This window comes from Scleropages formosus, chromosome 20 (assembly GCF_900964775.1).
Source record: "Scleropages formosus chromosome 20, fSclFor1.1, whole genome shotgun sequence".
NCBI classification, from domain to species: domain Eukaryota; kingdom Metazoa; phylum Chordata; class Actinopteri; order Osteoglossiformes; family Osteoglossidae; genus Scleropages; species Scleropages formosus.
In genome coordinates, this window is record NC_041825.1 from 3,312,938 (window position 1) to 3,329,132 (window position 16,195).

A 16,195-nucleotide genomic window follows, 5' to 3' on the forward strand; every position below is an offset into this window, starting at 1 on the left:
GCTTGGGGTGCCTTGTGGTGGACTGGCATTCTGCCCGGAGCGTGTCCCCTCCACCCTTGCATCCCGTGTTGCCAGGTTAGGCTCTGGCTTGCCGCAATCCCACATGGGGCAAGTGGTTTTAGACAGTGTGTGTAATACATGTCTGTTACATTTACAGTATTTTTATCTTCAATACTAGATCATCCTCCCACCTCCTGCTGGCAGCTCACCAGGGTAAATGTAGCAAGTAAGGATTGCTCAGGTTGAGTTGTGGTGAACCGCAGTATGTCCCTAGGTTTAGCTGCTGGCTCAACTGGGATCACCTCTCCACCCAGCCTGAGTGTTCATTTCTTTGGCTCCTGCAACCCTTCAGGCTTTCCCTCCCCCCTGGAGAAAAGTAAAATTATTGTAAGACCTCCATTTCAGGCTAAGCAGAAATTCTGTGACCTCAGATTTCTACTTTCCTGTTCTCAGATATCTGGCTCATTCTCAGCTCTAAGTCTGGTAGCTCTTGGAGTTCACCTGTGGGACCTCTATCAACCAGGAGAAAGAACCAAACAAGGACCAAACAACTTGACTCCTAGGAGGGATATTCTTTGGCTTTACCTGGGCACACCCCAAGGAAATGGAGAGTTGAGGTGTGGCCATCTTCAAGGTCTGGGATCAGGCTGTGACCAGCTGAAATGGTAGAGTAGCTATGATACGATGGATAAGATAGGTCAGGAAGACTTAACTCAACAGCACTATCTGTTCAGTGATTTTTGAGCCGCTTGGTAGAGTCCCAAAGGACTCAGATAACATCACATCCCAAAACTGACTGAGAATGGACTCAAACCATTATTACTAGTTTCTCATGCTCCTTGTCAAGTTATTTTTCGGACCATCAATAGGTTTGGTCCATCTTATGGGACAGAGACAATCAAGTAACCATTCTCATGCTCTCCACTCACAAGACACTAATAACAGTTCCTAAAATCAGTTTGAAAACTATAGGTGGCAGAGCATTTAGGTAGTGTCCCTAAGCTTTAGAATGAGTTAGCAAACGAGACGTAAGATGCCCATTCAATGTCAGCCTTAATATCGGGATGAAGATTTACTACATTAAATTAACTTTTAAGACCCTGGTTATAGCGCACAAATGTATCAACAGAACTGCTCATAGCTATTTGCAAGACTTGATCAACCACTACACCCCACTCCACATCTGCTCGCTTGGTGGTTCCATGCACGAAAGGTAAAGTACGGAAGTTCTCGGTTCTGGCTCCGTTGTGGTGGAACGACTTCCACGAGCCCAACCCGGCAAATCCCTGGCAGCCCATCATGCCTTACAGACCACAAAATCATGAAACTTACACCTTACAGATCTGGATGCTTTTGTCCATGCTGACTCTAATGGGCTTCAAACGTATTCTAATACATTTCAGTGCCCAGGATGGGTAGGAAGCAGAGTTTTATTTTTCTCCCAGTTCCATGGTCTGGGAGTTTTATTTTTGCTTGTTTGCTTTATTCTCCCCATCTGCTGAATGGCTTATTTCTGAATAGTACATAAGCAAACTGCCTTCTGTATTCATTTTGACGTTGCTTTCTTTTTATAGACACGTGAGTGAACTCTATGTGCTAATTTAAAGTATGGTGTATTGACACGTGTCCCTTGTCGCCATGGCAGAATGCCCAAGAGGGGTGGGCAGCCACTGGTATGTAGATTCCCAGAGGTTTATTTTCCCACCCCTACAGTTGGGAGATTTTTTTGTTTTCCTCTCCACTGTTGCCACCTGGGTTGTCTAAGAAAAATTATCTTCTTTATGTCTGTAGCCTTGGAAAATGAAAATCTATATTATACCACCCCCTTCTATATTGTACCACTTCTTGGAGGAATGTTCAGTGCTCTGTGTCACGTTGGTGAAAAAAGAGCTCTATGAATATAAACTGAATAGAACAAAATTGTTCAGTGCTCTTGACACCAGGCTGAAAAGCTCACCTTATAAAATAAATTGAAACGATATGAAATTCCCCTCCCACTGAGTGTCCACAACACACCAAGTAGCACAAACCTCATCTGGTGACATCACCATTCTTGAGTACCACTCTTTTTAGCTGCATTTTCTCAGTCTGTGTGGAGTTTGCATGTTCTCCCCGTGTCTGTATGAGGTGCCTCCAGGTGCTCTGGTTTCCTCCCGCAGTCCAAAGACATGTTGTTCAGACATGCCAGAATCTCTTTGAGGCCGACCGAAAGTCTTCCTCCATGGCCTCACCGAACTCCTCCCAAGCCCGAGTTTTTGCCGCGGCGACTGCCAGAGCCACGCTCCGTTTGGCCCGTCGGTACCCGTCAGCTGCTTCAGGAGTCCCATGAGCCAGCCAGGCCCGATAGAACTCCTTCTTCAGCTTGACGGCATCCCTTACTTCCGGTGTCCACCACCGTGTTCGGGGATTGCCGCCGCGACAGGCGCCGGAGACCTTATGCCCGCAGCTCTGAACCGCCGCCCCGACAATGGAGGTGCGGAACATAGTCCATTCGGACTCGATGTCCCCCACCTCCCTCGGGACCTGGTTGAAGCTCTGTCAGAGGTGGGAGTTGAAGACCTCTCTGACAGGGGCCTCCGCCAAACGTTCCCAACAGACCCTCACTATGCGTTTGGGCCTGCCAGGTCTGTCCAGCTTTTTCCCCCGCCATCGAATCCAACTCACCACCAGGTGGTGATCGGTTGACAGCTCAGCCCCTCTCTTCACCCGAGTGTCCACGACATATGGCCGAAGGTCAGAAGAAACGACTACAAAGTCGATCATCGACCTCCGACCTAGGGTGTCCTGGTGCCAAGTGCACTGATGGACACCCTTATGCATGAACATGGTGTTCGTTATGGATAAACCGTGACTAGCACAGAAATCCAATAACAACTCACCGCTCGGGTTCAGATCAGGGAGGCCGTTCCTCCCAATCACGCCCCTCCAGGTGTCACTGTCGCTGCCCACGTGGGCGTTAAAGTCCCCCAGTAGAACGACAGAGTCCCCAGTGGGAGCGCTTTCCAGCACGCCACCCAGGGACTCTAAAAAGGCCGGGTACTCTACACTGCCGCTAGGCGCATAAGCACAAACGACAGTGAGAGACCGTTCCCTGACCCGAAGGCGCAGGGGAACGACCCTCTCATTCACCGGGGTAGACTCCAACACATGGTGGCTGAACTGGGGGGCTATTAATAAGCCCACACCCGCCCGCCGCCTCTCACCTTGGGCAACGCCAGAATAGTGGAGAGTCCACCCTTGGTCGAGAAGAGTGGTTCCCGAACCCAAGCTGTGAGTGGAAGTGAGCCTGACTATATCTAGACGGTATCTCTCAACTTCCTGCACCAGCTCAGGCTCCTTCCCCGCCACTGAGGTGACATTCCAAGTCCCAAAAACCAGAGTTGGCGCCCGAGGTTTGGGTCGGCCGGGCACTCGGCCCCGACCACCGCCCAAATCACAATGCACTGGCCCCTTACGGTTTCTCCGGCAGGTGGTGAGCCCACCGAAGAGCGGCTCCACGTCGTGGCTTCGGGCTGAGCCCGGCCAGGCCCCGTGGGCATAGACCTGGCCACCAGGCGCTCGCATGTGAGCCCCCCCCCAGGCCTGGCTCCAGGGTGGGGCCCCGGTGACCCCATACCGGGCGGGGTAAACGGGCGCCTTGATTTTTCCTTCATAAGGGGTTTTTGAACCGCGCTTTGTCTCGTCTGTCATCCAGGACCTGTCTGCCATGGGAGACCCTACCAGGGGCATATAGCCCCAGGCAACATAGCTCCTGGACTCATTCAGGCACTCAAACCCCTCCACCACGGTAAGGTGGCGGTTCACGGAGGGGTCACTGGAAGTTGCTTTGGAGAAAAGTGTGTGTTGAATAAATAAATGTAAGAAAATGTAGTCACAGCCATTTGTGGGGGCAGTGCTACACGGGCAGGACAGGGGCACAAGATACACATCTAAATCAGTGAAAAGAGCAAAAAGAGTTTCGAAGAACTCAAAGAACAAACTATTCTGTGGACAATATTCCTAGTCACATCTTCAGCTATCTATCACAATCCTCCACTTACCACAGACACCAGATCTTTATTCAAGGGAGCTGTACATTCAGTCCAGGTCTGATGACGTCAACCCGCATTACACTATATACCATTACTTCATTACTAATGCTCATTGCTCGTAACCCACGGACAAATTAGGCGTTTGCAGTCTCCCTGATTTCACACCAACCATCTACGGTCAAGAGGCCCAGAGAACTGAAATACGGTCAGCGTTGCCACATTTGGGCGGGGATTAGACAGTTGGAGTGCAGCTTGGTGTGGAGGAAACCGCTCGACATGCTGTGTTTCCGTATTTGAAAAGGAAAACGTACGCAGCATAAAAGTGCAATAGGTGTGTACCTGTGGTTAGAAATGAAACTCTTTAGTTACTGGTTACAACTATATTTTGAAGAAAAAGGCAGTTACAGCTTTTCATCTTAACGTCTCTCATATTAATGAATGATAATAATGTTCTCCCTTGATTATATGGAACCTGGTACGTATAAATAGGCAGAAGTTTTCTCAAAGCATTTGAACAGCATCAGCTAGAGATACATATAATTTTAAATGACCGCAGTATTCTTAAATGTCAAACATGTAGATTGTTGTTAAGAAAATAAGATGGCTCATCAGCATATTGTTTCGTAAAACAAAATTTTCTGGTTTACGTTTTTAAATTTCCGTATTTTGTTTTAAAGGCCTTGGATTAGCTTTTTGTGCCAGCAGTTCAATAATTTATTTTGGATGAGTTTAAGCAAATCTGTTTAATTTATCTTGGTCACCTAGACTATCTTGCAGTGGCATCACTAGGGTTGGTGTCACCCAGTGCGGAAACCCTCCCCCCATGGACCTCCTCCTCATAAATCATAATTCCCGTATATCACTGAATGTAATGGCAATAATAGTGACGTGAACAACTAGCAAAATTAAAATTACACCTTTAAATTACAATATCATACACACAGCCTAAATGTATTTACATTTACATAGTTTTATGTGGTCAAAGTGAAAATCTGGGAAGAAAACAATAGAATTCGAAGTAAATACATTTAAGAATTACATCAAAATTATGTTTATTTTAACATTATTGATAGAGGTTCACAAATACTAATTACCACAATACTGTAGCAAAAAACACCAGAAAATGTGACAAAGTGACTATAAGAGCGAAGCGACTACAAAAACAGCAGCTGCGACGAAAACAAGAGCGTGGAGATGAATCCATGTGATCTGAAGCGTCACTGTAATTATAATTGTAATTGTATTGTAATTGGATAATAATGAGAGCTCTGAGCGAAGCGCATTGGAAGGTTCAAAAGGTCAATGAGCACAGAGTTTTACCCTTGTAGGAATATTGATACATGTAAACTGGGCTTTATTATGAAAAATGTTTTTTGTTCTATAACTACAGGGATATTTTTATAAAAAAAATAATACATTTCTGTTGAAACACTGCACAAAAATTTTGTAGACAATCATTTTGGTGTCACTCCCTCTACTGGTCCGCACCCCCTAGTGACGCCACTGCTACTTTGCTTGTTTAAATATTAATAAAAATCTATCAGCATATTACGGGAAGGATGTTACAGCTAAAGTCCATCAGGGGGCAGAAATCGGCTTGATTCTAAGAGGTTGAGGCCAACATGCAAGAGCACCAGTGTCACGAAACACCCAGTCAGTCCTGATATTAAATTAAGGCTTTTAGGAGGAAAAATAATAACTCTTCAAGGAATGGTACTGTCATGATCCATATTCTTTTTCATTTCTATTTGAATGCATGTCCTCAGACCTTCCAGCAGAAGATAAGAAGTGGTTTCTGTGGCGTGTGGGAGTGCCCTGTATGTGAAAAATTTAAATAAAGTGCTAAAAAGGAATCGTGTCTGATGATCCAGGGGTATGAGAGCTGGTTTTATAATTAGCTGACCCTTGGTAATTGCCTACGCTGCTTAAATTTGAGGCTCTGAATGTTGCAACAGAAGTCGCGTTTGCTGCTAAAATTGAGAAAAAGGAAACTTTGAAAAAATTAAAAACCTTACTTAATAAAGAAAGAGCTTTATTAGAAATGTGAGGAAGATTTTCCACCATATGTATTATGTTAATATAGTGTGATGCCTCGCTGGCCTGCACCTTTAAAATACACACACACACATTTTTCAGAACCGCTTGTCCCATACGGGGTCACGGGGAACCGGAGCCTACCCGGCAACACAGGGCGTAAGGCCGGAGGGGGAGGGGACACACCCAGGACGGGACGCCAGTCCGTCGCAAGGCACCCCAAGCAGGACTCGAACCCCAGCCCCACCAGAGAGCAGGACTGTGGTTCAACCCACTGCGCCACCACCTTTAAAATATTGCAACTTAATACATAGACGTGGGTCCACGCACTAAATACACACACACACATTTTCAGAACCGCTTGTCCCATATGGGGTCGCAGGGAACCGGAGCCTACCCGGTAACACAGGGCGTAAGGCCGGAAGGGGAGGGGACACACCCAGGACGGGACGCCAGTCCGTCGCAAGGCACCCCAAGGGGGACTCGAACCCCAGACCTACTGGAGAGCAGGACTGCGGTCCAACCCACTGCGCCACCGCACCCCTACGCACTAAATAATATATATCTATTTGTTCCCTTAACAAACCTGAGTCTTGAAAATAAGTTTAGTTTTCATTCCATTTTCATTTGTTAAAGTATACATTTGTCTTTTACAGTATACATGTATACATTGTCTTGTATGTATACATTTTTTTTTTTAATAGTAGGAAGGTGATCAGGAATTGTCAATATTCTGAGTATTATGCAGCTACTCGTGAGATGAGCATTGGTTCATATGATGGAAAGAAACAAACTGTACCTAATCACACGTCCGCAACTGTTTGTCTTTCTCCTAATGTAATGAACATATTGTATTTCTACGAGATGTTTGTCGCTTTGGAGAAAAGCGTCTACTAAAGTAATTCGTGCAAATGTAAATTCTTCTCTACATAAGCCAATTTCACATACGTCATAAATAATAACATAAAAAATAATGCATTTTATGCATAGATTCAAATTTTATTTTTCCTTCTTTATACCTTCTATTTATCTACAGTATATGAAAAATTAACATACTTTCTGTCATGTGCATGTGTGTGTGTGTGTGTGTGTGTGTGTGTGTGTAGAGATAGAAGTTCTAGGGGTGTTGGACTGATTCACGGCCACGAGGTGTACACCTCTAAGAACTCAGTATCTTTTTGTGAAACCAGACCCAGGTGATTTGTCCTCACCAGTGGAAAGATGCGCAGGAGTGACACAAGCCAACAAAGTCATCCAGTAGTGAAAGGTTGCTAGACCAGCTACTCCCTCCCACTTCCCTGCCACGGTGACTCAGGTCTTTAAAGAGTGAACAGCTCAGAGTGAAACTCTAATTTGTGCCTCTGAGCTCAACCTGCAACCTCGACAGCAGTGCCAGTTTAGCCAGTTAGTCAATTTCAGTTTGCAGACACCTGTTGTATTCTCAGTTAAAGCAGTCTTTTTATGAGCCAAAGTGACCAGTCTTTCAGTATAACTGTTTTGAACTACAGTGGTGTTGTTACCTAAATGCAACAGAAAATCAATTCCATCCTTTGTACCTAGAATACCTTGGAGGGGTGGGCAGCCACTAGCTCTTGGACCCCGAGGTTATTTTGCTCTATTGACTTTTGATAGGGAGTTTTTTTGTTTTCCTTTCCTCAGTTGCCAGCTGGGAAACTTCATGGCTTTAATAACTAGTATAGTTCTTATAGTCATTGGAAGTATAACCTTTTCACTATAGGCTCACTTTATATCTGATATATTTCTTATTGCTACTCTATATCTCTTCATCCTTTGTTCAGCACCATGTCACTGTCAGAAGAGCACTGTATAAAAATAAACTGAATTCAATTCAACGAAATGAATTGAGTGTAGATTCGTAATAGACCAAGTATCTTAAATTTACTGTCTACATAATTATAATAGTACTTCTACAGTTGTTATAAAAAAAGAAAAATCTAAGAAGATGATGTGATTGGAGTCATGTATTAGAGTAAGTAGTATAGGTATTAAACTATTCATTAAACTATTGAAATCATTTAGACCAGAAATGAGTTTACAGGAAGTTAACGTGTACTCATTTTGCAAGAAGAAAGATGGAGCAAACAAGAAAGGATGAAGGCAGGCCCACATACCACATCCTCTTGCTTTCACATGTTATGTTGCCGTGGTATCAAAACATCTTTTAGATGTAAACGTCGAACAAGCTCCTGTATGGAGCTTTTTCTGCAAGCGCACGCAGGTGTGCCAAGACAGCAAAAAAGGAGCAAAAGTGTAAGCGGGAGAATCAAAGTGTATGCAATTGCTAAGATGATTAAGATGCATCTTAAGTAATGTGGTATCAAAACTTCAGAAAAATCTTTGCTCATAAATGAAACATCTGCCAAAACAGTGCAATTTGCATATATTGGTACAGCTACGGACGGCCTTTGACATGGTGACATGCAGTGCAGTGTCGCGCTGGATGCCCTAAATACTTTTGACATTTAAGGTTTCAAGCCTTAGTTTCATGCATTCTCCATATATGCTTCTTCATTTGCGCATATTTTCTTCTGAATTTCTAAGAAAGAACATTGTAATTTCTAACAGTGTTCGCGCAAACAAAGGTTAATGCAGGGCTTACACTGTAGAAGGCGGGTTACTACTGCGCAGAGGCTCAGTTCACAGTCCTGGGTGTGGTGAAGCAGCAAAGGGAGAGCTGATATTTTAGTGGTTAGTGCTACTGCCTTTAGCTCTAAAGGTCATAGGTTTGATCTCCACCTCCAGCTGTAGTACCCTTGAGCAAGGTACTTACCCTAAGTTACTCCAGTAAAACTACTTAGTTGTATAATTGGGGGGGTTAACACAGATGAGTACAACACTTAAAAAAAAAAAAAAAAAAAAAAACGTGTCAGCAGAGGCAACCAAAGATTCCTTTTCCAACAATTATAATATGTAATTATGAATGTGGTTTGCCCAAAATAAAAAACACAGGGAATCAACAAATAAAATGAGGAAATGATCTCAGGAGCTTCCTATTTTCTCAAAATGACATGATGCTGAACAAGTGCGAGGAGGAAGTGGCATGTAAAATATTGCTTGCAAGGTGGTGTTGGAAAAAAAAAAATGCTTAGGCGAAGAAAAGTTATCGTGAACTCATAGTGTTACTATGAAATCACACGCACAGCGGATGCACGCATCTATTTTATTCACATTTTAAAAGGCAGCAGAATAATTGGATTTTTTAACCCCCTTATTTATACCTTATAAATAAAATGATTACATGTAAAAGTGGGAGTCATTAATTAATTCATTTCATTCATCCACTTATAGATACAGAAAATGTATTTATATCTTAAAAAAAATTACCAGTGGGTGAAGTAAATTATACAAATGCATAAAACACTTAGGGCCATCAGGTCTGAAATTTAAAAACTAAGTTATATTCAATAGAACCTAATTACAGTGAAAGGTTTTTTTAAATGATTTCACAAGAACTGGACCCCACCTCTGAAACACACCCACGCGCTACTTTCCAAAACATATCGCATTCTTAATTCATCTCACAATCATCTCACTATCCAGCAGTCTGCACATATTTCCTTTCACTCGAAGAAGACTTCAACCGGTAAACCTGAAAAAGTGACGTTTTGGCTTTCAAAGCCTTCCACTGTGACACATTAACAGAAAGGGGAAGACAACGGTTGTAAGAGGAAGAGAAAGACAGACACTGTTGAAAGCACGCTTCTGTCAATGGCTTTTTCATTCCTTTCTAACCGTTCTGCACAATGACATGAAGGTAAGCAGAAGAATATTTCCTCTAATATAACGAGTGTTTGTCTACACTCAAGAAACCTTGAATTGAAAAAAAAAAAAAAACTTCTTAAACATTAAGAAACATATTTCATGGACTGGTCCTTCTATTTTTTCATATTCAGAAAATTCAGCTTTGTGGCTGCAAGTGAGAGAGTGTTAGCTATAAGGAAGCTACTTGGTTGGGGCGTCAGGTTCCTTGTTAGGAATTAATTCCAAAATAGATCCGAATACAAAGTCACAGTGCGGGGAAGTTCATAGATTCATATTTCTGTATTTTCTTTATGTGAAACATTTGCTGATAATAAACTTCTGCCCTTTACTGAAAGATGTTCGTTCCTATGAGGCATGTTTCCTGCATGCTTCATGCACGATACTCAATACCTGGCATTAAAGCAAGATAGAATGGTGAATTCTTGCCAAAACCAAAAAATCAGGCGTTAAACTGAAATCTTTGACACTCTTTAGCATGTTGCATATATATTTAATATCTACAGTGTACTGAACTTAAACATTCAATACAGTATATTTCATTCATATTTCAGCCCACTAATGTCAGTATAGATATTAAGGAGTGTTAAAGTTCTGAAAAAAACACATAACTGTCTTCAAAACAGATGTACGACTAAGTGTACGGAACAACCGTAGTACTATTTGTACTGGGATTCAAAGGTGATTTGCTGCGTATGACAAAACCAGCGGTGCGTGAAAAGAGCTCTGAAAGAAGTGTCTATTTTTCCCTGTACGCAGAGAGAAAAACCTGCCCTCTGGAAACTGAGTCAAAACTCAACATTGGCAGTTTTACAGCATACAAGCAATCCAGTTATGACGAATTTGCAGGCAGTACAGTGGTTAGAGCTCTAACTATTAGGTCCAAATGTGGCCGGTTTGAATCCTACCCACTGTCGTATTGCAAATTACTTAACATACTTTGCTCCGGGGGGTGCGGTGGCGCAGTGGGTTGGACCGCAGTCCTGCTCTCCGGTGGGTCTGGGGTTTGAGTCCCCCTTGGGGTGCCTTGCGGCGGACTGGCGTCCCGTCCTGGGTGTGTCCCCTTCCCCCCCCCCGGCCTTACGCCCTGTGTTGCCGGGTAGGCTCCGGTTCCCCGTGACCCCGTAAGGGGCAAGCGGTTCTGAAAAATGACATGACATGACTTTGCTCCAGAAATAAATGACTGCATTGTAATGGCGCCGAGAGGGGCTGATGTAGAAGAACGTAAATAGTTGGTGTAAACGGTGTCTATTCCTGTACGTAGTCCTGTTGTCATGTCCATGCCCGCACCACAGTCGACAGCACCTGACACCATTCAAGTACCCGACTGAGCGCTCGCCTTTAAAAGACCCTCCTCAGCTCCCGTACGCTCACAGAATCTCATTTGAGACAACCGTCCTCCTGCGCTACGTCCTGCTCGTCCTCATCCCTTGCTTCATGTATCCGTTCTCCGGTTTCCCCCTGACCACGTCCTTGGATCCTCACTCTCTCTCCAACCACCGATTGACCGACTATTCGCTCGTCCTCGACAACGAGAACTCGCCTGATCCCTTGATTCCTGACGAACGACCCTGCACTTGGGTCCAGCCATCCCGGCGTCCTCGGTTCCGCGTGACACCCGTGTTCCGTTCTGATTGACTCTTATGTTGCTTATGCTTAGTTTAGAGGAATTCTGCAGGGTTCGAGGGGTGACCTCTCAACCGTTGTGTGGAGTAGGGGGTCTTGGAGTGGCCTGGGGGAGCTCTCCAGTGTTCATAGACTGCTTGGTACTGTGTGGGGTGTCTTTGTGAAGGCTGCTCTTGAAAAGACATGTATGTGGTCGATCCAGAGCAGTTTCCAGAAACCCTGAGCCTGTCTCCACTAGTTCCATGGGGGGACTCTGCAGTATCAATGGTTGTAAATAGTTTAACACTATAAGTTGCTTTGTAGTGAGGCAGCTGGTAATGTAACAATTAGAGCTGCTGCCTTTGGATCCAGAGATCGAGGATTGAATCTCTTCAGCCGCAGTACCGCTGAACACGCTACTTATCCTAAACGGCTCTAGTTGAACTACCCGGCTGTATAAATCGGTAACTGACAATAGCTTAACATTGTACATCGCTTTCGAGAAAAGCACCGGCAAAACGAATAAACGTAAATGAAGGAAAGCATCGGTGAAACGAATAGAACGAAATGAACGAATGAATAAATGTAACTTCCTTAAGTGGGTTATGTTCTGAGCTCTTTGAATTGTTCTAGAGATGGTTTCAGCACCTCCTGTCTTTGTACGAAACATTTGCTTAAGTGACATTGCAGTGTTCTTTCTCTCTCTCTCTCTCTCTCTCTCTCTCTCTCTCTCTCTCTCGCTCTAATAAGCAAAGAACAAGAGAAAAAAAGGAAGAGAAGGGAAGTAAGTCTCCAAAAGATGTGACTGTTACTTCACCACAGAAACACAGAGTGGAGATCAAGACGAAGATAAACGCAAATGGTCACGGCAGACTCTGAAGACCTACGTCACTGCTGAAAGTGGACTACAACACAAACTAGAGTGTGTTATAAACGGACAACACACTTTCAAGGACATCCAGCATCTAAACACTGGATTAAAAGATTGAATTTTTTAAGGACAACATCTACTGATGCAAATACCAGAACAAAACCTTCTTCTGAAACAGTACATCTGTGGGAAAAATACAGCATAAGACAGAAAGAACAGCAAAAATAAAGTAAATACAATAACTGAACCCAACTTTGAAAGAAACTTTGAATATTTTAGTCAAGTGCCGACACACCAAAAAACAAATACCTAATTAATTTATACTACAAATTACATCATATTTGTTTCGGAGCAGTGCTCACACTTCGCCCTCAAAATTGAACTCAAGATTGATACCAGCACCAGTTACTGCGACAACCGTAATCTTCAAGGAAGAACTTCACCATTTTCTTCAGAAGCGTGTGAATGAGCTCCATTTCAGAGAAAACCTCGAAACCTCGTAAAGTCATAGGGTTACCCAGCCTGGAACAAAATAATTAATTCTTTTGTACATCAGCAAGACGTACCCCGATATCGAGTTGATGAAAGGGTTAAGCTACAGCACCTTCTGCACAATGAGCAGAATTAATCATACAGTGTTTGCACTGATTTTTGTCATCCTATTTCTTAAGTTTCCTCCTGTTCCTGGCCAAACTGTAACATCACAGCAGGCTTTGAAAGAAGATGTAAACAGTCAAACCACAGAAGTAGGTGTCACAGAGCCTTTGGAGGAGACATCGCATCCACCTGAAGCCACTTCCCCAACTCTCAATGAAACCTTTATTTCATCTGTGGAACAAACCACTGCTGTGGGAACTACTTCTGGGCCTGGTCTGGGAACATCGCCCTCTCATTTCTCGACCATCATTCCTACTCCAGAGACAACGGCCGAGGCTGTTAGGCCGAGCACTGCTGCTGCCGCTCCACAAAAAGCAGAGAACGTAACGACAGAGGGCATCTCAACAGAATCTACGACCCCTCCTAAAATTTTCACATCCAGTCCTTCCATCACAGCAACTGAATTTAACCAGAAAACAGAAAGAAGCACAACTGAAGATGTTTCTGAAAACATCACTGTCACTTCTGCAACCCATCTCATTCTTTTGGAGACAACAAGTCCCACTCCCGCTGTCACCCATGCTCAGTCCGCTTCTCCTGCGGAGACGAGCTCAACTCTTAATCCTGTCCACACAATTTTTACCACCCCCGCCAATAGAAGTGGTTCAACGCCATGGATTTTAATAATTATTTTGATTGTCTGCATTATCTGTGTGGTGTTGATAATCACAGCATGCGTCAACAAGAGGAAGAAGAAGAGGTCAGAAACCTTTAGGTCCAGCTTAAGAAATGGAGGCAGCCATAAGGCCAAAAAGAAGAAAGGCGCAGGGTCAGATGCCTGGGCGGGACCCGTGGCTCTCAATGGAGACAAGGACTGGGAGGCAGCAGCAGAGGATGGAGGGAAAGGGGAGGAGACACTCAAACAAGGGGATGAGGTGGAGGTTGTACTGAGCACGTTCACAGCTCAAGACAAGGAGGACGGAAAGGGTGACGCAGGAGAGGACAGGGTGAGACCGAAGGACGAGGACAACAAGGCAGAAGAAGTGCCACTGTTGTCCTCGGCCAAGGATCCAGAGGAGGAGATACCCCTTCCTGAACCCCTAGAGGGTAGGGAAGGTGAGGAAGACGAAGGTGAGACTTTCTGTATGACATCTGCTGTGTAATAGTAAAGACAAGATATGTCTGGAACCAAGTGAAGATCTACAGACTCTAAGTGGACAGTGCAGCGACGTGCTGGGGAACGCTGGGGCCTCACACTTCCCCGGTCGCGTGTCTAAGACATGTGGCTTCATGAACTGGTGACTCTAAATTGCACTTGGTGGACCGAACGCCCTGCAGTGGACAGGTGTCCTGTCCAGGATGGACATGGCCATGAACACTGGGCTTATTATTGCAAACCTAATTTTGATTGTGAAAGGTTACATCAACGTGTACTGTAATTGCCAATTTTTCTGTTTTTTTTTTTTTAATTCAAGCTTCCAGATGGGATGTAATGTATTTGCTTCTTAATGAAAATATGATTCTATTAATGCCACTTTTTTTGCTGCTCTTTTTTTGTAAACCACATTTTCGTACACATAAGGAGCTCATTTGCTTCAAACTGGTGGCTAATTCTTGTGCTTTTAAAAGCAGTGGCTATAAAGGAATTAGTTGCCCCAACCTGAACCACTGAGACGTTGCAGTTTACTGTAAATTGTGGTCGTAGATGGAATGAGGATCAATCTCAGGAGCTGTCATTATTTTTCTGCTCTTTTGCTGTTGTTAGGGTTTGACAAAATGCTACTGTCTTGAGATAAATAATAAATGTATAATAATGACTATATTGTGGTATAATGGTATTGATTTTTCTGTTTCTGGAACGTTTACTGTACATAACAAGATAACATGATTTAGACGGTATAATAATAGCAGGTAGACGTTCATATTTTCCATGTTGTGTTGTATTTACTGCCACTTCTTTGAAACAAAACCAATTTCACCAGTGCAGCAAAAACATGTCATATAACATAGAAATATAAAATTTTAAAATAGTATAATTTTTAGAAAATAATTCAAGAACTTCATAATAAAAATTCAGAAACAAAAAGTAAGGGGGTTTGTGCTGTTGCAAAATTAGTCTGGAGGGTATCAGACACTGGATGCTCATGTGGCACACCAAACATTCTGTTCTTGTCACGTTTCATTATGTTTCCCAGCGTAACATCACAATAATGTCTTCGGAGAAGATAAAATATGCTCATCTGATCACTTCCTCATTGAATGAAAAAAAATTATACAAATAACATCATTTAATCAACTAAAGAACATCAAAGTATGAGTGTGGCACAGTGGTGCAGCAGGTAACACTGGTGCATTGTATTGCTTGGGCTGTGGGTTCAAATCTGGCTCGGTATCTGTAGGGTTTCTATGTTATGGTTGCGCTGGTTTCCACTGGGTGCTCTGGTTTCCTCTCACAGTCAAAAGACATGTATTTCAGGTGAACTGGTGACTAGAATTCACCCTTCAGTGCATTTATCTCAAAGAACGTCTGTGTGCGTTAGAGATTGCCCTGCCATGGACTTGTGTCCCATCCAGGGAGTACCCTGCCTTGCGCCTGGTGCTTCTGCCATAGGCACTGGACCACCAGAACCCAGCATTAGAACAGGCAGTTATGAAAGAACAAATAACATGTGATCCAGAGTGTAAGTTACAGCAGTAAGAAGAGTTCAGGACAGTACCTTTACTCAGTCAGGGGGCAGCTTCTTTGAGGAACATGCTGGAAGTTCAGTGCCCTCCCTGGTGCTCTGACCTACCAACAGTAGTGTAGTGGCCAAAGACTCAAGTGTCTGTCCAGTTGACAATGAGAAACTGCGAGCGGCTAGAGTGGTTACTGAATTACTTATTTGGGCGTGTGGTGTTTCTCAGTGCTGATTTTGATCAACAGGACTTGATACTTAACAGATGAAACTGTCTATTCCAGATCATCATTCTGACTGATGGGATGAGGTGGCCCTTCTGCAAGTGTCACAGCCACTCAAGGGTATCGCAGTCTGTCAGCAGCGATCAATTCATCACAATGATGGCAAATACTGCTTTTATAACAGCTTATGGGTGGAGTCGTGCTTCACTTCAGTCATGTTTTGCTGGTGTATTCATTACACTCAGACACAAATAAAGACAAGACACGATGGATTATGTTTTCTTCTTCCCATTTACCGAACCACGTGCAAGCAACAACTCTCGTTCTTTTTGGTACATATCAGTGGTCGACCAAACTCTCACCCACGTTACGATTAAG

At 43.7% G+C, this 16,195-nt stretch overlaps 1 protein-coding gene across 2 annotated transcripts; it reads left to right on the forward strand.

The window, feature by feature from the left end:
- Window positions 1–9,569: 9,569 nt before the first annotated feature.
- LOC108925132 (uncharacterized) lies at window positions 9,570–14,730 on the forward strand. Of its 2 annotated transcripts, none has more exons than XM_018736894.2 (2): window positions 9,570–9,840; window positions 12,201–14,730. In XM_018736894.2, the coding sequence occupies exon 2, from the start codon at window positions 12,903–12,905 to the stop codon at window positions 14,079–14,081; it is 1,179 nt and encodes a 392-aa protein (XP_018592410.1). In that variant the 5' UTR covers window positions 9,570–9,840; window positions 12,201–12,902; the 3' UTR covers window positions 14,082–14,730. The 2 variants fall into 2 exon arrangements, with proteins under 2 accessions (XP_018592410.1, XP_018592411.1); XM_018736895.2 differs by having other exon boundaries at window positions 12,206–14,730.
- The last annotated feature ends 1,465 nt before the right edge of the window (window positions 14,731–16,195 follow it).

Coding starts and splice junctions, on each gene's coding strand:
- LOC108925132 (XM_018736894.2), top strand. CDS start 12,903: ATGAAAGGGTTAAGCTACAGCACCTTCTGCACAATGAGCAGAATTAAT.